This window comes from Macrosteles quadrilineatus, unplaced genomic scaffold (genome assembly GCF_028750875.1).
Source record: "Macrosteles quadrilineatus isolate MER2022 unplaced genomic scaffold, UCM_ALF_1.0 Scaffold_3__2_contigs__length_128488019, whole genome shotgun sequence".
In the NCBI taxonomy this organism is placed as follows: domain Eukaryota; kingdom Metazoa; phylum Arthropoda; class Insecta; order Hemiptera; family Cicadellidae; genus Macrosteles; species Macrosteles quadrilineatus.
Window position 1 is genome coordinate 15,413,226 of NW_026542596.1, and position 17,817 is coordinate 15,431,042.

At 32.9% G+C, this 17,817-nt stretch overlaps 2 protein-coding genes across 2 annotated transcripts in view; one reads left to right on the top strand and one right to left on the bottom strand.

Moving 5' to 3' along the window:
• The window catches only part of LOC128990618 (tyrosine-protein kinase Dnt-like), a 33,293-nt gene extending 27,320 nt beyond the window's left edge, over positions 1 to 5,973 (top strand). Inside the window, exons 9-12 of the mRNA XM_054413089.1 lie at positions 2,956 to 3,105; positions 3,773 to 3,932; positions 4,505 to 4,641; positions 5,737 to 5,973. Coding sequence (XP_054269064.1) covers positions 2,956 to 3,105; positions 3,773 to 3,932; positions 4,505 to 4,641; positions 5,737 to 5,848 — 559 coding nt within the window. The 3' untranslated portion in view covers positions 5,849 to 5,973. The remainder of the gene's footprint in view (positions 1 to 2,955; positions 3,106 to 3,772; positions 3,933 to 4,504; positions 4,642 to 5,736) is intronic.
• Positions 1 to 17,554, bottom strand: part of LOC128989016 (uncharacterized) — a 182,784-nt gene extending 165,230 nt beyond the window's left edge. The window contains exon 1 of the mRNA XM_054410869.1: positions 17,549 to 17,554. The gene's annotated coding sequence lies outside the window, so the exon portion shown is untranslated. The remainder of the gene's footprint in view (positions 1 to 17,548) is intronic.
• Between the last annotated feature and the right edge of the window lie 263 nt (positions 17,555 to 17,817).

Below are 17,817 nucleotides of genomic sequence, written 5' to 3' on the forward strand. Positions count from 1 at the left end.
TAGTTATAATTGAATAAACTTTTTAAAACTTAAACCACCAGAACATTATCCTTTCGTTTTATTTTACTTTGCCCCAGGGTTTATTATAAACTCAGTCAAACTCTTGAAAGAAATTTTGTTCTTGCTTGATTTAGTCTTTTTCTTTTGGTAAGAAAACTGATTTCACAATTTATTAAGGCAAACTATACTTTTAAGATTAATAATAAGAAACAATCTTAGCATTAGGGTAGTCTGTACTCAGTTTAGTTCTTATTTATTTTTTTTTATCCGAGATTACATTTAGATCCACACTCACTATTAGCATCATAAGCATTTCGTTATTTTCAATTTTTAGCTAGATATGTTTATTCGATGAACACACTTTTTTCATTTGAATAATATATTGTGAAATCAAATAAATTGACGATAAATATAATGGGACCGTTTAGAACAAGAAAAAAGAATCAACAAAAGGCATATGGTGGTGTTCTAAAAAAATATCCTACACAGAAAATACAATTTTTATTTAAAAAGCTGACAACTCATTAGTTTTTATGTAACTATTGCTTTAATTTAAGACGTGATTTGTAGTTGATGTTGGTTTTATTTTACTAGCGCAGGTTTATAATTTCATTAAAGTGACTTTCCCATGTACCTATACGTATCACAAAATAAATAAATAAGATTATCTTACATAACAGACATCTCTAAAAATGGCATAAAAATATTCAAGTATTTTTTTATTTAGTCTGATTCATAAAACTTTAGGTAGGTGTTAATTACACCACTGTCAGGATTGATATAATTAACTATAAAAATCATTAACTTGATTGAGTTCATCAGCATAATTAACACTTGGCGACGAGCTACTTGTTTACCACACTAAAAGTGATTACCTTCTTCATTAGTAGATTAAAACATGCATTCAAGATAAACGTGTTGGTTTTGACTGTGTAAAACTGCATAAAAATATATAAATGTCTGTAAGTTCTTTAACATTTTATTTACGTTTTTTACATAAATTTATTTAATACGAGTCGTGTTTTAATAATGTTCAGTGATCCTTTAGCCTCTGCTTTTATTATTACTCTATTTTGTGTGAAGATAAAGTTGAATGAGTACTCATAATTTTAATTGTAAATCGTCCCAAGGTAGGCTACTAAGATTGAAATGTATTTTTGGAAACGGAGCAATCTGCTTAATTAATCATGAGCATTTTAAAATAGAATAATTTAACTAGTTTATTGTAAAAAAACAAAGAGGATACGCGTCCGGTAACCAGACGTGGATTAGGCGTCCGGTAGTGACGTCACCGGGTTGTGGGATCCCAGAACGCCATTACCGCAACGATACGACGATGCTCGCGTTGTTCGTGGTGTAGTGGATAGAATGCTCGGCTGATATCCAAGAGGTCCCTGATTCGAATCCCATCGGTTACTTTAAATTTTGTCACAGATTTTGCTTTGAATGTAATGAAATGAAATGAAATGAAAAAGTGCTTTATTGTACAAATTACATAATAGTCTACCTCCATATATGTACAACATATACAACACTAGCTTGCACATAAAATAAAATACATAAGGTACTGCTAAAAATAAAAAACCTAACACTTACTAAACAATGGTCAATGTTGACCGTCTGTTTGGTTGGCAACATACATACCTTCTCCTTAACAAAAAAACAAAAACAATTCCCACTTTACAGTAATATAAAAGAAAAAACAATAATTTATACACTTTGAACTTCATTTACAAAAACATTTTTTTTTTATATATACATAAGGAAAAAACAATTAAATAAGTAACGTCTAAGTATGGTATATGCAGCAGAGAGTCGTATTAAAAATTAAATTCTTGGATTAAATCCCATCTATAAAACCAAGCCTCCCTTAAAAATTTACAGAAAAAACTCCAATCCTCCCCATTTAAATATGAAATAAACTCAGCTTGAGCCAAGAAATGTCTACCCAACCATTTAAATCTAATGTTTTTTAAAATTGGACATTCTGCTACAAAATGAAATACTGTTTCATCTTGATTTAAATTACAAAGGGAGCAAAGCCCACTTCCATCATTCCAAGGTTTATATATATCCAAGATATCCAAGAGGTCCCTGATTCGAATCCCATTGGTTACTTTAAATTTTGTCACAGATTTTGCTTTGAATGTAATTTCTTCTTAACTGTACATCTTTTGTTAGAATTTTTGGCATTTATAATTTTATGTTATAAAGGGAATTGAACCTTCATTTGTTTTTTTCATTATCAGCAAGTTTGGTTGGTTAGGTTAGGTTATGACAGTAACTGCCGGACGCCTAATCCACGTCCTGTTACCAGACGCGTATCCTCTGCGTAAAAAAAAATATTCTATTTGAGAATATGTGAATAGGATTCTGCAATATAATAGAAGTTAAAATCATACCTTTTTTAGTAATACATAATTAGTAGTAGAGACACCCACTAAATCACTTGATTAACTGTAAATTCGACATAAGTTCTTGTGGAGCGAAAAAAATCTAATTATACACTATTAACTCAGAAACTATTATATATGTCTACCAAAATTACCATTTCCACTGTTAAAAAGAGTTTTGGCCTGTTCATTAATATTGGTAGGTTCCTGGATAACGAGAAAATGTGAGCATTAAACCCCAAGTTGCTTTATTGGTCCTGGGAAAACATAATAGGTTTTTAGATGGAACTTTTCTACTTCCACTTGAAACTTTTCTAGATATTCTTTACAATTAAACATTCATCGGTAATGGTTATTGAATCAGCTGGTCTTACTCGGCAATATAAAGCTATATTCTTATCAATTTAACAGTCATACTGCACTAATTTTTGTTTCAAAACCACAACCTGGAGTATTTGAGTAAAAATAATAAAGTTTTCCAGGACTTGCTGGAGATGGCTACTTAAATAGCACAATCAACTGTTAACAATAATTGTTCTGGTTTGTTCTTTGACACGGACAGGTTCCTGAGCTCCTGCAGAACGAGGGGTGGTGAGCATTACACTATTATTACCCAAGACTTGGTAGAGATGGCGACTCAAGTTGCCACTGCTGCAGTTTACCTTCACACTCAGAGAATCTGGCATCGAGACTTGGCAACGAGAAACTGTGTGTAAGTTTCCTAATAACAGTTTTAATTTGGACTATTATGTGATCTGATATAGACTGTCACATTGTTAAATTGTCCAAATCAACCTGTCCAAAAAACCACTAATTTTCAGTTAGAAACTTTTTTAAACAATGATACATATTTATGTGACAAATGTTACATATTTTGACGTATGTAAGTAGTAAGTTGTTAGTCAAATGATTGAATATCTGAATCAATAACAAGCGGTAGCGTAGGAACGTGTGCGACTATAACAGATACGGTGTTATTTCCTATCCCAGTATTGCATTAATACTTAAATTTTTCTTTTAATTTAACCCTTAGCTTGTGTGCTAAATGTGTGACAGGATGACATTTATATCATAAGTATCCAACAGATTTTCCAGGGAGAGCCTATTCAACCTATTCAAACCTATTCAAAGAAAGTTATCCCCACCTAGAATCTCTTCCTTTAAATTTATGGAGGAATATACATTTATTTTGGGTTGCTAATCACTTTAACATGGCATTATCTCATAACAAACTCATCTGTGTTTGCTGGGATTTAAAGTCGTTTACTTCCACCACATAACGAGCTGCCCCAACTACAGAGTAGAATTACTATGCAAATTCGTTTTATAAGATTGTACAAATATGAGTTGTTTACATAACTATACTGTACTGTCCGCAGGGTTGACGAGAAGCTTCAGGTTAAGGTTACAGACAGCGCACTCTCCAGAGATCTCTACCCAGCAGACTACCATTGCTTAGGAGACAATGAGAATCGCCCAGTCAAGTGGCTAGCCTACGAGGCACTTGTACATAGGTCTTTCTCAGCCGCATCTGATGTGGTAAGTGAAGATTTTGAAGATAAAAAGACTTATAACAAAACATACAATGACTAAACTGAAGGAATATGTTTACCCCCACCGGTTTATGGTAATTAATTCTTTAGAATCACGATATTACCAATGTATATAGGAAGGTTGTATGAAAATAAAGGTTCGACACAAGATTATTTGATTAAAAGGTTCAACTAGTTTTAGAGAGTAAAGTGCAGAGGAAGGCTTGACAATGCTTACCTATGTATGTTTAAATATTTTATTTGAGATCTTCTTACGTAGGCTTTTGCGGTGTCATGAGAGTTCATGGTGGTGTTTGTCGGTGTCAACCACGTTGTAACTAATACCATATACAACAAGAATTAAATATAAAATGTCAGCAGTGCTGCGGTTACCATAGGTTCTGGCGCAGACCGCTGGGAGCGCCATGTGGTTACGGCGTACGCACTACGGAACTACATGGCGCTCCCAGCTGTGTGCGCCAGAACCTATAGTAACCACGGTAACCGCAGCAGGCTGACAGTCTAATACATTGTTACCAGACGTTGTGCTGAAGCGATTTTTATTTTCCATTTTTACAGTGGGCGTTCGGGGTGGTTCTATGGGAGTTGATCACCCTGGCCCAAGACCCTTACTCGGAGGTAGATCCTTTCGAGATGGCAGACTACCTGAGGGATGGTTACAGACTTTCCCAACCCTTAAACTGTCCAGACCAGCTGTGAGTATTGATTGTTTAACCTAAAACATAAATTGCATGGTTATTCATGTACGTCTTCGTACTTTATATAGCATTGATTAAAGTCTATTCCATACTAGCCATTTATACATGAAACGTACATACACGTACGTTGTTATACATACAAACTGTCATATGACTGAGCAATAATTAAATAGACGAATAATTTTCAACTTAGTTTTAAATATTTACACTATGCAGTTAAACACATTGTATCTCTGTGTATTTTGTTTATAAAATAAAACCATATATTTTTGTTTTGTTTTATTATGAGAAACAGACATATTACTGTTATATATTTTCTATTTATATGGCTGTTCTTTTTTGCGTGCAGTAGTAATACCTAGTGACCTATTTGGATTGAAAAATGTTTCTATTATTAGGCCTATATAGATACTATTTGTTGACAGTTCGTCAAGTAGTCTCTCGCTCAAAGTAAATCCATCACATAGATGTGATTTATCTATTAGAACTAAAAGTAATTGATAAAGTACTAATAGTGTTATGTAACATACAATACAATGTAACACATATATCTATTGACTTGTAATTACAAAGTCTGTAAAAGTAATAATTTTTGTGACTCGGACCCTGCATTCGCGCTTTGCTTTTCAGGGACCTAATTTCAGAATCTGTATTGCTCATATTCTTCTTCATGTATAATTTATGAAAATAAATTTTTTTAATCAATACTTTATCTGTAGTTTGTACGACGCCATTTAACTATATTTTTCACACTTTTGTTTTTCAAACTTCACTTTAAATTTAAACCAAAGAAAGAATTATTGGAATTAACATAACTTTATAAAAAGTTTAGTAAAAATAGATAGCGGAACTTTAGTAGTAAAACTTCTTATATTGCATTTTTTTTTATTTAATGATAATATATCTATAATATTGTTACAATGTTATTATTATTTTATTAAATTATATTTTTAGTGCATTCTTGGTGCTTGTTGTGTAAGATATAACAGCACCAAAAAACCTGGGCCTTGTCTCCATCCTTCATATTCTTTCTTTGTGAGATGCCTATTATTATTACCATAATTAATTGGTTTTTTGTTTTCGATGTTTCAGTTTTGAAATAATGACATGTTGTTGGATTCTGGAGCCCGAGAACCGCCCGAGCTTCTCTCAACTCCTAGATTGTCTGTACGATTTCTCCAATGCGTTGGGACGCTACATCTAAGCGGAAATCGCTAATAACATCGCAACTTTATGATTGTATTGATCTTTTAAAGATCTGACTGAAGATCTATTGTGATCATGTTTATTATCGTTATTTATAGGCGTATAATATATCGTTTGTAAATACATAACAAGACAAGCTGTTCATACATTTATTGATATAAATTTTTGTTACTTGTATATCCTATGTTTCTTTAACCTAATCATGCCAATCTTTACATATACATATATATTTCTAGATTCGTAGGGAACTATGAACTATGAAAAATAAACAGTGCTACTTTTAATCTTCCAGTGCCCATACAAACATTTTTAAGCAAAGAGTAGAAAAAATTATCATGTAAAAATGAACAAAATAAATATGAAAGTAAACAATTTACAAATAACTGAATTTTGAATGAGAATACGTGATTGAAAAAAAAAACAAGAGAAAAAATTAAAACAGATCAAAAAGGAAATTTAAATTCAGCTGAGTTGAATCACTTTGTTTACCATTATAAGTTTAGACCTGAGGGGAACTTGCTTTTAAGTACCAATTGGTGAACAAATTCAGAATTTCCTAAGAGCAGTTGGTTGCATTTAGGGTTTAGAAATTTGGGTGTACTTTTTGAAGGGCCTTAACATTGTGAGTTTCACAAGTTGATATATAATGTATATAAATATTATATATTTTCTTTAAGACAAGGGCATGTGCCTGCCTGAGAATTTTTAACTGAATATGAACTAATGATTATTGTGGAATGTAGTTATCGCCTGTCTGGCTCTGACTACGGACACCAACACTTTAGACAATTTACTAAAAGCCCAATAGTGATTTAGTTATTTCAATTAACGGTAAAACCTAAATTTATACTAAACGAGTTCTCAGTGGCTACCGAAAACAAGAGTAAACAAAATTTACCTAAATGCCTAAATTAAGGGTTTAATCAAAAATGATCCACCATACTTCCAAAGTATGTTATGTTTCCAACAGAGCCATCCACCATTTATTTTTGGTGGGTCCTTTCCCCCAATCTCTTCACAGACTGCTGAATATTGCTAGTTTCCTTGGACTAGTTGGTTCTCTTCGCTCTTCTTATGTGTTTTGAAGAGTCCTGGACATCGTAGACAAAAATAAAGGCGAGTTAAGCCTTGTCAATCAGCATGTCATTAAGAAACAAAACAATAGCTCGTCCACTAGTTATACAACCAAACAGTAAAGCACAAATCATGAAATTAACCCAAAAATAATAGAAAAAAAATTTCGGCGACACTAGCGATCAAGGTCACCAGACATGAACTAGACACGAAAACGAGTTTCAAAATTTACAATGGTATGAGATGAGAACTCTTCTTGTTGGTGGTCCAACCAATGTACTGAATAATATCATAGATAAATCGTTGCCTAGTCTATGATAATATGTAACCAAATAAAGTAATTTCCTTGTTGAAATTTTTCATGGTACTACTAAAATAAAAATAAGGTCCTGATTTAGTACCCAAATACATTTTAGCTCCAAAAAAGTAAACAATAAGAGTTTGTTTTTTACATGCTTTATTAGATACAATGTTTGCGAACTTGTACCATAAAGATTGTGCCTCTCTGTGTGTAGGTGAGTATGCATCTGTAGTTTCTTTTGTAGCGTATTTCAGGGACTTCTTAACAGGTTGTTAGTTTCAGTGGAAGTCCTAGTTCCTCAAGCCAGTGCCTTAGTAGTGAAGAGCGGAGATCGTAGCCAAGCAATACTGCCAAGTCTAGAGGAGTGGCCTGTAGGTGAGTAGGCATATGAGGTTTCTTTTGTATCGTATTTCAGGGACTTCTTAACAGGTTGTTAGTTTCAGTGGAAGTCCTAGTTCCTCAAGCCAGTGCCTTAGTAGTGAAGAACGAAGATCGCAGCCAAGCAATACTGCCAAGTCCAGAGGAGCAGCCTGTAGATACTCATCTGATGTGTGCGTGCTTGCTGCTTGAGACCATGCTTTCATCACAACCTTCGAGGTGATCCTTGGTCTTCGTTCACAGAGTCCCAGGAAGTTGGTCGAAATCCGATGGAATTGGTTGTTCTCCTCGCCATGGGCTGGAAAAATCAAACAATTATTAGTACTGTGTACACTTACAATCAACATAAGACATGTTGCATGTAATGTGTATTGTAGTGTTAATACATTAAACTATTAAGATCACTATCTTGAAGGTCCCGATGCTGGATACCTGGCCACTGACAATTGCACAACTTCCGGATTTGTAGCAGCAAATTCCTGTTTGGAAGCTTTCACATTGCCAGCGACCAGAGTCGAAAAGTATGAGAACTAACTGGATAACTGACGAACTAGTATTTTTCTACGACGCAGCTACTTTGTATGCTTTGTGTCCATTGTATGGTGTCCATTGTATGGTGTCCATTGCATGGTGTCCATTCTATGGTATCCATTGTATGGTGTCCATTGTATGGTATCCATTGTATGGTATCCATTGAATGGTATCCATTGAATGGTATCCATTGAATGGTATCCATTGTATGGTGTCCATTGTATGGTGTCCATTGTATGGTATGCATTGAATGGTATCCATTGAATGGTGTCCATTGTATGGTGTCCATTGTATGGTGTCCATTGTATGGTATCCATTTTGTTGACGGCGTGAAATTATGTTGAGATTTTAAAGTAATTTATAAATAAAGAAACACATAATGTACTTATCTTTTGGCTCTCTCCGGTGTGAAGTCCCAAAAGAGTTTGGAGATCCTCAAGACCAACGACGGGTCCAGAGCCCGGGGTCTGGGGTAGATCCAGAGTTCCTCTTCATCTTATCCTTGAAATGGTTCTAGTTTTCTTCAGTTGCATCCAATAATCCTTCTAAACATATAGCATTGTTACAATAATTTTATATCTGAACTTCCATATTTACTCTAATATTTAATTGAGACATATTGATGAGTTTTAAGATACTGCAATCTAGTGAACAATTGAATGAAAGGGTATTGTCCCCCCTTGGTTCTTCAAAAGGGATAACGCGGAAACACATTGTTACCAGCATTAGCTATACAACCTAACAGGCAATTTGTACAACTTACCGAGCAGGGTGGCTATTGGTTTGTTGAAGTGTGTGAGTCCACGGGTTTTTGAAAGGATCCATTACTTCAAAATCTTGACCGAACCTCTCTTGATTTTGTCGTTCGCACATTTGTGTTTTTGGTTCAACAGCAGTTTTGCTTTGTTCGCTGTAAGCATGATAGTTCTGAAATATTTGTGTTAGTTTCCAAGGATACGAAAATAAATATCCATATTTATATTTACAATTTATATTTATATTCATTTATTTATATTCATATTTATATTTACAATTCAATGAAACCTCCTTTCCTTGTGTCCACTTTCAAATCTACCTATAGTACTAATGAACTATTTTCGTCGCTTTTCGACTTTCATGAGTGAGGTTTCCCATAAGAAAACAGGCCCACCGATGTTATTTTTCTGGATTTAGAATTAATAGATTTCTAATGGCCGTTCTCTCACATTAGTAGCACTGGTAGTTTAAATTCAAAGTCATGAAAAGTTGAAAAATTGACTCAATCATTAAATGTTACAATGGTGTTACGTATTAACTCAACCAAAGTCATACCTTGTATCTTATGTTGAAGTACCTTTCAGGTAGAAATTAACCCTTTTTAGTCCTTCGATCATTGATAGTTGGTAAGTGAAAATATAAAAAAATAAAGTTGGTGAGTTGAGTCGGTGGCTCAGTTGGTAGCGTCACGGACTTCGAGCCCAAGGCAGTGATGTCGTGGGTTCGGATTATAGACACTGCCACTAAAATTTATCAGTACAGTTCACCTTCGTACTGTACCAGTTCACCCCTTGCTTTGCTGAATACGTTCCACGCACAGATCTTTAGTCTATGTTGACGGGTAAATGCAAGGTTAAAAGAGGTCGCCAACCTTTTTTGTAAAAATGATTTTAAAAAAGTAATAGCATTTTTTAGTCCAATTTTGTCCTTAGTTATCAAGGGGGTTTAAAAAAAAAACTATCAATTTCAAAACTAATATATGATTTCTTGTATTACAAACAAAATGTGTACATTTGATGCACATTTTGCGCTGTAGTTCAAAGCAAAATAAAAAAAAAACATGTAGTCAACATCAGCATATTAAAACGAAACAAAACTTAAAATATGCTGTAAACTACTATTGTACTACTACCCACATTATTCAATGAGATCTATAATAGTCCATATTCAGAATCCAAACCAATTATATAACTTAAAGATGTATAAAAGAGAATATTGTATCGTAATTAAATGTCAAATGCAAAACTGTCGAAACGTAGATGGAACAGATTGAGCTCTGAGTTCAGTAGTCAAAGGGTTCTCTTTTGATCCTTGTCGTATATTTTATAACATTCTGGCAGAAGATAATTGCAAACGTTTGACATTTGACTCGTTCTGAGACTTCTTTCATTTCCTTTGAAGTTTCGTGATGAAAAAAGCAATTTCGTTTTAAAGAAGTTCGCTCATGTAATTTAACCTTTTCCAAATCGGTGCATGTGTGTGTTTTGTAAAACATAACGGTTATGAGAACACTTGATTTACGGTAAGATTAAATTTTAAATGTCCCACCAAAATAGTTTTATATTGATCAATGTTGTTTTTATATATATTATTTAATTTCTTCAGGCTTAAAACATCAAACAATAACATCACTAAGAATTACGATATATAGTCTATACCTTTATAAATGAAAAAAGCAAATATAGTTTAAAAAAAGAAGTGTTTACTCAAAATTTATTTCATTTTTTAATTATACAAGTATTTTATTATGTTAGGCTTAAAGATGTTACGATGTCGTACAAATTTTACGATTTGTGTTTAGTAATGTAACGCCGTTGGAAATACTTTTCAACTCTAGTTGCCAATTTAAACATGTGGCTGAATTCTCCCTGTTTCATTTACAACACTAATTAGTTTCACCAAAGGTTTCAATCATACGTTTTTTGAATAAAAAAAGTTATATATCATGTTTCAAGTAAATATTTGTTAAGTATTATAAATGTGTGTATTAGAAAAAAAATTAAGGGTCTAAATAATACACGATAAAAGCACGTATAACCAAGCGTTCTTGAAAGTTAACTACTGTAATATAAAACAAGTTAGTTCCAAAGAGCTGAGGCTCTCAAAGTTCAGTATTGTTAGACTACAAAATGCAGCGCCACCATCAGCAGTTCAGAAGTGATACGGTCTGAGCTACTTTCACAACGACACTTGATCTTTATGTCAAAACTTTGGTTATTTTAAATATTAAAAACCTTTTTAATCAGCATAATACGTGTTATTAATTTTACAGAGAGTAATATAATACGTGTAATAACACTTGGAACATATATTTGCACTTACTGATTTAAAGAAGATGTTAAATATATCAGATCATGGTATAAGGGGATGGTAGTTGTGATTGGTTTCGAAAATGCACTCCAATCATCATCAGACTCAATAGACGAATTAAGTCATTCGCAAATTGGGTCAAAGGATCCACATTTCCATATTTTTGCGGCTCTAAATTTTAAAATCTAACAGCCTGTATATTGTTGCAGAAATGGTGCATGGAGAGTATTCTGAGTTCTTATCTATTATTAATATACATTGTTACTATATATATTATGGATCCTAGGGAAGTCAGCTGTTTTTTGACGTTTTGAAACTGTATTCAACAGGCCTTGCTGACTCAAAAATCAGCTGACCTTAATCAGTAATAAAACTACACAAACCATCCCACGTTTATTACTAATACATTACTGGTACAAGTAAAAATACACGTGGTGCCTATCTCTTGGTTTGAACTGATGTCATAGTGTAAAGAAATATGATTAAAGAGAACACAAAAATTACAGTTTTATTTCAAACACATCCAGTGTACTATTTAACTACAAGACTCTATAGCTTACAGAGGATTCTTGAAACCGTTTCTCTGAACACTTACCATCACAAAGGCCGAACAGTTCAAAGTTTTGATTGTTGCAGTTTATCAAAGTCCACCTCCCGTCAGCAGTTCACAAGGTATTACGTTCTGTCCCGAATTCGGCTGTAAACTTGACTTACAAGTTTCCAAGTCTTATAAGGGGTTTTGCTTCCTTTGGCAAATAGTTAATCGAATGTTCAAAACAATAACCAGGGAATTACGCCTAATCACGGTAAAATTTCTAAGTTTATACAGATTTAGGGAAAGTGTACACCTTTTTGTACGTAATTTGAGATTTCTCATTTTTGTAAAATAAATTAAACCACAGAACCGTTTTATTTTTACGTAAATGACGGTAAGGGTGAGGCGTAACAGTTTATTTTTTCAGTTTACTAATGACAAAAAAAATTTTGAAATGCTAACTATTTATTAGTATTTTTTTTTCATTGACGTCAACATTATAATAATAATCGAGCCGAATGAATCAAATGCTTGAATAAAAATAATATATTGGTTATTGATGATGTCAAGTGGACAATTCAACATGGTCAGTTGATTCCGTTGCCATGACAACCAGACAGGAAACTCTCCTGTAGTGATGACGTCACTTGGTGTAGATATTCACCTGGTTTCCCGCGTTCTCCAATTCAGAAGTAAAATAAAAACACCTAACAGCAAGTGGGGTTCATTTTGTTCACAATAATAAAGAACATTACCTGGAAGTCAATAACCACTAAAATAAAACCACTGTATATGTTTCAAATAATACGTTTATTGTGGCAAAGCCTCTGATTCATAATGGTTATTGCAATAGCAGATTACGTTATGTATCAATGGCAAAAAGTATGGTAACAACCAACTATTGCATTACGCTTATGCTTGGCTAGAACATATAGTATTAATATTATAGTAGGCTCGAATATTATAGTATTAATGAGTAATTTGTACAGGCACAGTTTTATGATAATTTATTTACTACCATAATTGACGCTTTTTTATTCGTTGTAATTTGCAGAAATAAATTGTGACTTGAAAAGGAAATATAGGCTATTTATTTTTCACTTACGTTATAGGTAAGAAATTAAAATTGACCCGGCTTTAACATTTTGTTATAAAGGTGCGTTGATTTCTGTTTACAAATTAGATGCAAACTACCTAAATGCTTCAATAAATGTATCATAATCTAAACATAATCACTATAAAAATACTCTTCACAGTTTATATTTACTATGTATCTAAATACAAATGAGCATTTCCGGCATTAGTAAAAATATCAGTAGAAGGACCAAAATAGTGTATAGGAATACGTTAGAAAATATTAATTGGTCACTAAATTAATAGAGGGGCCAACACAATTGGAAAAGATAATAATGACAGAAGATAAAAAGCATTGTAATGAATACACACAAAACATTTATGTTTCAGTTTGGTTTATATCAAAGCAAATATTACTTTTACTAGATTTAGTTTTAACCACGTTTTTGAATCCCAAACAATACACAAGGGATTTATAAACCACCTCATACTGTGGATCCACCTTGCTAAATTCCATCCCTCTTTTGTACTATATGAGAAAACGCAATCTGCTAGTAATTGTCGAACAAAAGGCAACCCCCAAAGTACTAGGGGAGGTTCCCCGCGCCCCTCTCAAAGAGACCTTGGGCGTTTTCACATCCTATACTACTTATTATGGGGAGTAATAATAAAGGGAAGAGAATTGCTCAGAAAGTGTGTAGACTGTGACGTTTTGTTGCATTGTTAAGTTTGACTAAGTGTGAATCATGTTCCTTTTGAATGTGTCTGTCTGGTATATAAATTGTGTGTATTAGTATTGACGGTTTGGTTCTCATGTTTAAAACTTATAATCTAAATGCACATCAAAATCGAATTGCAAACCATTGATTGTTGAGTAATATAGTGTTTCTTAGTGTTACCGAATAATAAAGTACACATCGTAAAATATGCTTAAAAAATCGCAGTAAACATTCTCTAGACGTACCTCTAGAGTGGTTGTCGGTTAAAAAAAATCTATTTCAGTTCAGTTCTTAGAATTGAAAAGTTTCACTTAGCTGTTTACTTTCATAACAGCATAGTTTTTCTCATAACAACACGGGTAACGGACCAATGACCAATTGAGGGAAAAGAAGTAAAATTGTAATGCTTCGAACGTCCTTGTCACTGGAACGTCCTTGTCCTTGTCAGTTGAAAATTTTAATTGTTGATCTTACTTGTTCCTGTTGATACTCGCGTATTCTTAACCTAAGTTGGTGGAAGTTAAAGGAAGGTAGATTAAGCTGTTTTAAAAATGTCAGTTAGTGAAGTTGACGAGATGGAAATGGGAGCACAAACTGCTTATAATGTTATAATATTCGATGCTGAGATCTAACTGTAAATTAACTCTTTCACTATAATCATTCAGTTGTCAAAAAAAAAAAAAATTAAATGCAAAATTTCCCTAATTGTACCTGATACAGTAGTTATGGTAAGAATGCTGCTAGCAGAACATATTCCCTGAAAAAGGTAACTTATTATTTAACGAAGTTTTACAAACACGTAATTACATGAAATCAGCTGATTAAACAATAAGTCGTTGCATCACTTTCAGTGGCACTGACAATAAACGAAAACATAACCTCTCTAAGAAGTTATGAATAGTGATTGTTAGTAACTAAAAACCAGATTATTAGTAATTAAAAACTGTCGTAGGTAAAGTAGTGTACGCAACTCGCCTTAATAGTCTTTACGACACTCGTAGAAGTGTTTAAGGCACTCGCCAAAGCTCGTGCCTTAAATTTTCTACTCGTGTCGTAAAGACTAACTTAATTTAATCGTTGCGTAAACTACTAATGGTTCATTAGTTGAATAACTTAACGTTGCTTTGGTAGATGTTCATTTTGGAACGTCCGAGAGTTGTTTTGTCTAAACCAACGCTGAACTGTGATTAACTAAAGAAAATAGGCGATTTTAAACATAATGGGACCTTGGAGATGTTATCAAAACAAATCGGCGTTTGAGTGAGAGGAGTAGGATTTTGGTCTCGTATTGAACAGAAGGGACAAAGCAATGTTTAGATACATAAAATATCCCCTAATATGTGTTTTATGTGAGATCCACGTCCAGTTAAAAGTAATTAGGTTACAGTTAGTTTAAACAAATCTTAAAGTAATCATGTCAAATGCAAGGAGATTTAAGTTTGATATTACAAAACTTTGTGAAAAAATACACAAAAGATGAATACCTTGAGCAAATATAAATAAGTCTGAATGCTTTGACTAGACGGGTGTAGACCATACGGCCTGACGTATGTGCACAGAAAGCTTATCTAATATTAAATCTCTAAGTCAATGGAGGCGGTGTTCTTTTGTTGTCGCCATAATAGGATCATATGAAAGGCTTCCTTTACATATTGTGATACAAAATAAGAAGAAACACTAATGTTGTATAAGGTAGGATTTTAGTTTAGTTGGAAGACATTTTGATTAGATATTTCAATATTTTAGTTATGAATATTATTTATTAAATGTATGAAATTATATTTTTATATAAACTAGCTGTTACCCACGGGCTTCGCCCCGTTTTAATTCATAAGTATTAATAAAACTATTGATTGGTTAAGTTAACCTGAAATTAACAAAATACAGTAAAACAAACAAATAATCACACCTGATTTTAATAAGGTAATAAATTGAAAGAATAACAAACAAATAAGTACAGCTGACGTATATTTAACATTAGGTATATGGAAAGTTCCCTTTTGAAAGGAATTACGACCTTAAAGGGCAATTTATGAAATAATGGATAGTTTTGAGCAAGGTTTCTCATCATGACGAACATTTTAAGTATATGGTTTATGGGGGTGTGACATGTAGTTTTCTCAAAAGTTCATGGGTACTTTTGGCTTTATATATAGATTTCCTGTGATAGACTATAACCCTGTGCTTGAGAGAAGAGCTCTCAATAGTGGGAAAACACTATTATGTGCACAACTTATCTAGTATATAACTGTTTGTTAAACACTTGAACACAAATAGACCTTCGAATACAAATTAAATTAAAAAAAAAATTTACATTAGGAACTGACATGGATTTTAGGGTATAAATTCTTACATATGAAAACCAAACTGAGAATTGTATACATATTTAGTTGAAATTGGATTGATAATTTTGCAGCTAGACTGTATTTTATAATAATCCGTTCTGGGGTGGTTTAACTGAAGGTGTTGATATAATAATAACAGTTAGTAAATGGCGATATATATTCAACACCTATATATGTGGAGTTAATATTTAAGTTAATGTGCAATGGATAATTGAAACCATTGATTTTTGTTATTTTAAATTATGCAACAGTATAATGTAGTAAGTAATAAATTCAAATATATGGTGAGCCCATCACAATTCAAACACTAGTTGATATCAGCGAGGTATTTCTTTAGTATTAAATAAATTCTTAATAACAACATGTTGTGATTTCATTATTACTCTCCATTTTCATCCATCAAATAGTTTTTTATCCTTTGAGGGACAAAACGACCACCCTTGTATATAAATATTAAAAACAGTTTGAGTAAAAGAAAATAATTAACAGTTACTGAAAATCACTGATCATTTTAATCATATAGACAGAGGGGGTTAAACAGGAAAAAATATTATTAATTTAATTTCTACGCATAAATTCTGTTAAAAACACGATGTAAATATAAAGTTGAAGAAGGAAGTGGATCTAATGACCGTTTGTTGATTCAATCCTCGTCCAGACCAACCTAATGGTTCGTCTAGACAGCCCGTTACGAGACATTTCTTTTTATAACTTTAAACAATTTTACATAAGTAATGTATGAAATTACCTATTCGGGTCACAACTATTTTTTTTTGTTTAAAATAATAATACAGGGTTATTACAAATGATGTTCATGATTTCATACATACATAAAATATAGTTTTATTTGATATACAAAGAAATAAAATGGTTACAACTTTTGAAAAACTCAAAAAGTTTCGACACAGATACAAAGAACTGTAAATGCTCGATAAGGGAACCTCTTGTGGTACGACAGATGTCAATAATGTGTCAAGCTCTTGCTAGACTTTGAAAAGTGTGTCTAGGTCTATTGTTTCGATAGCATTGGTAATCCGTTGCTGGATCTCAAGTATGCTATCTGATAGTAATGGTGGTGTGTACGCCTTATCCTTGATGTGGACAAGAAAAAAATCAGGGGGTGATGACCGGAGATCTTGTAGGCCAGTTCAGGGGTGTGTCATTATTCGGACCACCGAGCTCGTTCCATATCTCAGGCAGCACATTGTTAAGTTCAGCCCTACTACAAGTAACATTCAAATGCAGCCATTTCTCTTAGATTTCAAGTGTCACTTGCCAATATAGTGGTTACTAGGAGGATAATCGTTAAACCTGGTTCTAAGTGTCGTCGCACAGTAATAACAGATTGGTTAATGTAATATTCCAACTGGCAAAAAGCTTTCCTGCCTTCAAATTCAGCCATTACACAACACTTACAACAATTGACTTGACAAACAGCTGATATGCACCCTAACCAATGTAAATGAAACTTTATGAGTTTTTCTTTCCAATGGTACCAACTAAAATAGTCTTGAAACAAATTAACCCAGTAATATTTATAATCAAAATCAGGAACATCATTGTACTTACTGTGTTGCCTTAACAATTAAAACTAAATGATTCTTCTATGAGGCTTACTTTAATAACAAAGGTTTTATTTTTAAATATTTTGGTGAACTTAATCATTGTGAAAAACCTGGCCCTGTCTCATCATCTGCTTTTGCATAGCGTTCTTGCATATTAGTTTTAAACATATAGGTCCAAAAGTTAACCCTATTATGTCTAAAGTGACCTTTGTACTTTTTTTAATTTTTGTACATAAATGTCAGTATAATATTAATTAAGGAAACTGTTATGATCCTAATTTATACTCTCTAATCGAATAGAATCGTAGTAAAATCAGGATTGATTATGCAATGTTATCAGCTCGCTACATTGATTGCATTATAAATAAATGCATTTACA